The sequence below is a fragment of the Austrofundulus limnaeus genome, unplaced genomic scaffold (genome assembly GCF_001266775.1).
Source record: "Austrofundulus limnaeus strain Quisiro unplaced genomic scaffold, Austrofundulus_limnaeus-1.0 Scaffold19, whole genome shotgun sequence".
Classification (NCBI taxonomy): domain Eukaryota; kingdom Metazoa; phylum Chordata; class Actinopteri; order Cyprinodontiformes; family Rivulidae; genus Austrofundulus; species Austrofundulus limnaeus.
In genome coordinates this window covers 3,471,159-3,477,298 of record NW_013952421.1, presented here as the reverse complement: position 1 = coordinate 3,477,298, position 6,140 = coordinate 3,471,159, and the positions used below count along the sequence as shown (strand labels likewise).

At 37.4% G+C, this 6,140-nt stretch overlaps 1 protein-coding gene across 3 annotated transcripts in view; it reads left to right on the top strand.

Moving 5' to 3' along the window:
• Window positions 1-6,140, top strand: part of stra6 (signaling receptor and transporter of retinol STRA6) — a 20,940-nt gene that overhangs the window by 4,516 nt on the left and 10,284 nt on the right. For all 3 annotated transcript variants that reach the window (XM_014003650.1, XM_014003649.1, XM_014003648.1), the window contains 5 exons: window positions 2,050-2,116; window positions 2,669-2,751; window positions 3,898-4,031; window positions 4,399-4,565; window positions 5,116-5,241. In XM_014003650.1, the coding sequence (XP_013859104.1) occupies window positions 2,050-2,116; window positions 2,669-2,751; window positions 3,898-4,031; window positions 4,399-4,565; window positions 5,116-5,241 (577 nt within the window). The remainder of the gene's footprint in view (window positions 1-2,049; window positions 2,117-2,668; window positions 2,752-3,897; window positions 4,032-4,398; window positions 4,566-5,115; window positions 5,242-6,140) is intronic.

Genomic DNA, 6,140 nt, shown 5'->3' with positions numbered 1-6,140 from the left:
TTTTTGCACATGCTGTATGTACATTAAGAGTACAAAAACAGTTAAAATGTTTAAACTTGATTTTACTGTAAGGTTTTGAGTGATTTAGCTTTGAAGAAGTACTGTAGTTTAACTATTTCATTACAATAATCCAACAACCACTATTTCAATCCTTACAGGCAGACGTCAAACAAAGCCAGGCAGGAGCTGTGCTTGTGGCTGCACGGTCTGTACAGGAATCACGATCCGTACCAGAAGCTCATTTGCGCATGTGCTAAGTGATCGTTTTCTGGAATGCAGTCGATTTATGAAAAAATACTGAAAATGATTATTTCCATACTTAATTAAAAAGGTGTGTTAAATAATGTTTAGRAAACAGTTCTGATATTTTATACATTTTGATTGATAAAATATATATTTACGAAGTGTACGTATTTATTTCTAATTACTTGCAGACTGTTTTCTAAACAATCGTGTTATAATTCATCTTAACTTCATTTTATTTAGTTCCTGGATTAAAAATCCACAGCTGTTGCAAACGTTCCTTTTTCAATGAAACATTGCAGGTGATAAAAGACTGAAATCTAATCAATTCGGTCATCAGTCTTGCTAAATGCTATGTGCAAATTTTTTTGGCGCATCCGCAAATGAGCTTCTAAAGCTCAGTGATGACGTCAGAAATAGGAGGGGGTTTATTGTTTGGTCTGAATCAGCGATCACAACTTAAATAGTTCAAAGCAACAATACTCAAAATAAAAGTAAATAAATCCATTAATACATGTTAATACATGTTAATACATATTAATAAATACATTTTTGTACTTACAGCAAGTGAGTTAGTACATCAAACAGTTTGTTTTAGAGCTACTTAACTCAGTTTCTAAAAGTTACTCTAACTATTTAGCTAAATTGAGTACAAATAACTTACTTATTTTAGTGAGAAACACTGTTGGGTTTTACAGTGAATCCCTCCCACATTCTCATACTGCATCAGAATGATGAGAGAAACATTTAAATGTCTATGTCTTATCATGATCTCCGTGTTCCTGCTTAAACAAACAGAAATTATCTACCGATAATCTTAGTGTTTCAATTAGCCAACCTGAAGTCATATATAACTTGTTTTGGTCTCCAGTTTTAATTAAATACATTTTGCATGTCAGCTATTCTTTAAACTTAGTGTATATTGTTACATTACATGAGTAAATGAACCATAAAACACAAAGACTCTCTCATAAGACTTCTGGTTGTGTTGAGTTGTTGTTTTTCTGCATCCACCACTTCCGTCAGATTTGGAAAGACGTCACGCTGCACCCGTCAGCTTTGACTCCGGAAAAATACGTTGTGACGTTCTTTAGATTAACAAAGATCTTCCACCATGTTGCCTGATTTAACAAACCCATTTGGACAGGGAAGACCTGTTTCAGCACATCTATTCTCTATGGTTTGTTTAAATCTGAAGCTGAATCAGAATACTTTATTAATCCCTGATGGAAATTACAGGTATTACAGCTGCAACTGTTCAGATCGAGAAATGTGAAAGGAAAGAAATAATCACACTAGAGAATAAAATAAGTATAAATATCCAGGATTACAAAATAAGCACACTTATGTACACTTAAACAATGTACAATAAAAATAATATAAATATTAAGAAAATGTGTGCAGAGATGATGTTTGGTATATTGCATGTTTGATATAAATGATGTTTGGTCTAAAAGGTGCAGTGTTATCCCTAAGAATTGTTCCAAGACAAAAAGTTGATGTTTAATACCTTCACTCCCCTCATGACCAGGCATACTTGCTCCTCCGTCCCACAGAAACATGAACGAAAGGTCTTTGTTGTTTTCTTGTGTCACGCTGACACCAATCCGTTTAAATCCAAAATCTCTGTTTGGCTCTGCGGATTTCAGCTGCAAAGTTTCCAGCCACAAATGATCTTGATATTGACATGTGAAAAGCTCAAAGAGGTCCACCGAAGGTCAGCTCAGGGGTTGAAAGCCTTGATTTTTAAGGCTAACTGTGTTTTTTTTCCCTCCTAACAAGTGAATCTTTTGTTTCCCGGTCTAGACAAATCCCACCATGTGAGCCCACTGCGGATGACATGCTCTATCATATCTCCATCACTGCGATATCTGTGAGTCTGTAAACCTGTCAGCTTCATCCCACACAGCATTACATCTGTACTACCACATCTTATAAAATCACTTTCCATTTTCATACTTTTTTTTTCTAAATCAGTAAACTGTGCTCCCAGAGTGTCTCATTGTCTTCATCAATAACAGTTTTACATTTTGTTTCATCTTTTTATTCAATAAAAAATAGTACATTTTGACCTAAATTAAAAACAACTAACGCTTACATGCTGATGTTTCTTAACTTTTCTTTTCTGCTCTGATTAGAGAGGTGCTTAATTGCGGGTCCACAGTTTTTCCTCCCAGCCCTGCATTTCTTGAACGTGTCACAGGTCACAGCAGGTCAGTGACCCCCTCACTGGTCGGTGGGCCCAACTTAACGACAGTTTATTCAGCCCAYATCCACGGGGAGCAGCAACCAGGCTGGGGTTCATCCTTTTGTGTTGTAACATTTCCTTCGTGTGAAACAGTTTGAGGCCTGAACTCTGTGGATCCTCAGCAGCCCGGCGCTCTGCGGGTGAAACTAACCGAGATGTTTTCTTTTCTTCTTCTAGCTGGTCATCATGCTGATTCTTGCGATATTGGCCAGACGCACAAAGACAGGCGAAAAACAGAAAGGCCTTCCAGGTTTACTCAGGTGAGGCTCTTTAGGGATATTTTACAGAAAATAATATGAAGTTTATCCATGTATACCTTTTTTAACGAGTTTGAAAAGCCACTGCATACTGACCATTTGGTAGAGGTGAAAACTCAACCTTAGATGCCTGCAGAGTTTGTTAGCTCAGTAGTCGCATCATAAATCAAGAGGAAGCGTTGATGTTAATATCATTTCAGTGGTTGTTGCTTCAAAAAACACTTTTACTAACACCTCAAAGTGTTACCTCCTCCCTGATTTAATCTTGGTCGCCAAGTCTGTAATAGTTCTGATATTTTAAAGTGAGGGTACTGTCGGAAGGTTGCGAAAGACTCATTTTGAGACTGGAGTTGTTTTAAGATGGCAAAAATCTGCTTTAGTTCCAGCTCCATCATTTCATTCAGAATTACACTCTGCTTTGACATACTAGCCGTGTTTCCATCCGATTTTAATTTTAATTTTGAGCAAGTTTTTTACAATTTCACAAAAAGGAAAAAATGAAGAAATGCAAATCAGACGTGTTYCCATCAACTGGCTTGAAGCRAATCAATTACGTCAGACGCATGTTCGGACTGCGGGAACAGCTGATCAACCATGTGAGGTAAATGTTCGCTACATCAGAACTTATTCGGCAAATGTGTTCCCATCTCTCTTTTTGAAATGAGCTCTTTTTTGAAAAAAGAAAACCACGAGCGTAGAAACTTATTTTGTGAATTAGAGGAAGTTTTTTTTAATCATGCTGTTTCCATTCACCTTTACTGATGTGATACTGCAAAATGTGCATTAAAAAACATTGATGGAAACATGGCTACTGAGCTTACTCAAAGATCTACAACAGGTAAGATGTTGTTTGTTTATAACCTTCCCACAGAACCCCACTTTCAAATCTTATCTGTTCTTTAAATAATACCATAAATAACATGCACTTTCACTTTTGTGACCAAAATAATTATGTTTGGCATTTATGACAGTTATTGCCTAAAGAACCTTTTCTTAATTATGATCATTTCAACTTAAATGTAAACTCAAGGGACAACCTGGAATGTTAAGTCTTAAAGATACACAATTCTAAGTTTCCATCACAGGTATCTCATCAAAATGTGAACGCTTCTGTTTGATTTTATTTTATTTATTTATTTATTTTCCCAGTCCGGTTAACTTCCTGGATCAGACACAGCACAAGGGCCTGGCAGTGGCTGTGTTTGGGGTGCTGCTGTGCAAACTGTGGGGTCTGCTCGTATCACCGAATCCCCTCCCGTTTACCACAGACTCAAAGAATAAACGTGAGCTCAGCCTCCACCTCTAACATCTCCTTTTAACACAGGCTGGGTGCAGTTTAAGCTCCACTTTACTTACAACGAAACAAAAGTTTACAGGATTGATTGCATAGTTTGTTACATGTGTGCACTGTATAACTGGATCATTGTTTTAGACTCGAGCTACAGCAGCTTTGTTACATAATTACATAAGAAACATGAAAGGAGTCAGTCATCTGTTACTTTACACAAGTAAAACAGAAACGTTTCACAAAGTTTGTGTTATTTAGTCAAGTTTCATCAAGATTTCCCAAGACAAAGTTGAAGATTAAAGAGAACCCTATTTTCCCCCACTTTACCTCTCGATCTTCACACACTTCTGCTGTGTTTGCAGAGCACTGGGTGATTCTGGGAGTCTTTTATTACCCCACTCTATACTACCCTCTCCTGGCATGTGGCACGTTACATAACAAAGTCGGCTACGTCCTTGGCAGCCTCCTGTCGTGGACACACTTTGGAGTTTTGGTGTGGCAAAAAATCGACTGTCCCAAAACTCCTCTGGTGAGTGAGAATCCAAATAAACAATGAGCTCCGGCTCAGAACGAATAAATAGGTAAAGTTGTTGTTTTTTTTATCTTTAACACTCAGACACTTTTTGTATGGTGTGTCCATTAGAGTATTAGGGATTATTTCAAACACAAAGCTGTAAACRATGCTGGTCTGTGGTCTACAAAAGAAACAACTGAAAAGCTGAATATTGAGCTTTCAAGATGGATACACAGACACACAGACACACATTTGGGAGCTTTAAATAGTACCCAGTTCTAAAGTTTTAGGGTTTTTTCCTCCTTCCTGAATGCCTAAAAGTCAAAACAGTTTGTTCCACTGTCTTTTAGTTTTAATTAGGCGACTTTGTCAGTAAACTCTTTAGTTTGAGCCAGTAAAACACACACACTACCTATTATGTAATCATTTTCTTTTATTCTTCAGAAGCCTGGGCTGTTTTGAGTTTAATCACATTCAGTATTTGACAGTCCACATCTTTATCCCGTTTTGCCCCTTCAGAAAAAGTTGCTAAGCGACTTAAATCTTCTTTTTTTTTCTTTTGCAGATACACAAATACTACTCTCTGTTTTCCAGCCTGCCTCAGATCGTTTGTTTGGCATTCCTCAGTTTCCAGTACCCCCTGCTTCTATTCAAAGGTTTCAAGAGCTCTGAAAGCACCAACGCCACCGAGGTAAGGTTCAGTCTGAGAGCACTCCCTCTGACAGGTCCAGCTTCTTCTGGCTGCGATTATTTAAAATAGACTGAAATGTTAAGTTCAGGCGTAAAGAAACGGCTCAGAAAAGTAGCCTACACGTTGGCTGGGAATCTGAGCACGTGACGGGCCTTTTTTTTTCTTTTCTTTTTTTTCATGCTGCCTGCTAATCATGGCTTACCATAGAAGGAGTAAGACCCACGCAGAGCACCGGTGGCTCAATCGTTTTAAGCAGATTTGACGTAACTGGTTTCGAATAAGTTCTCGATCAGATTATGAAAAGGTCACCTTGTTTTGGATTCGGGAGGAGACACAATGCTGTGTTTATTTCATGCTAATCTTGGTCTGAGTGTGACAAACGATCGGTGAGGTGGTTGAGCCTAATTAATCCTGTCACAAAAATACCTTTCATAAAGGACAAATACAGTTAAAAGTAATGAAAAAATAATTAACATGACAAAGTTTTTATGAATTTTAGGACTTTGACAGCCAGACGAGTCATTACATTAAAAAWTTTTTTCTAAAGCTATAATGTAATTAAACAACTAATCACCACAAGAATCTATTTGATTGTCTCACTGTGAATGTGACCAAGAATAAGGAATATATGTCTCTCTTTTATGATGCTTTACTTCCACTGCAGCTGTTCTCAGATATTGTTTCACCTTTTAGCAGCTCAGTCTGGTTGTTTATCAGGCGACGGCTTCAACTGTTGAACTTCTTTACCTTCTAACCCCCACAGATTGATTTCAGGGTGTTTTGGGTCATTTTGCATTTGGACTGAAACTCACCTTTCAGTCAGCTTTAGATCATATGACAGAATTAAAAAAATTTAAACTCCCCATATTTCTCTATATTTAGATTCCAAGGAGTCAGAT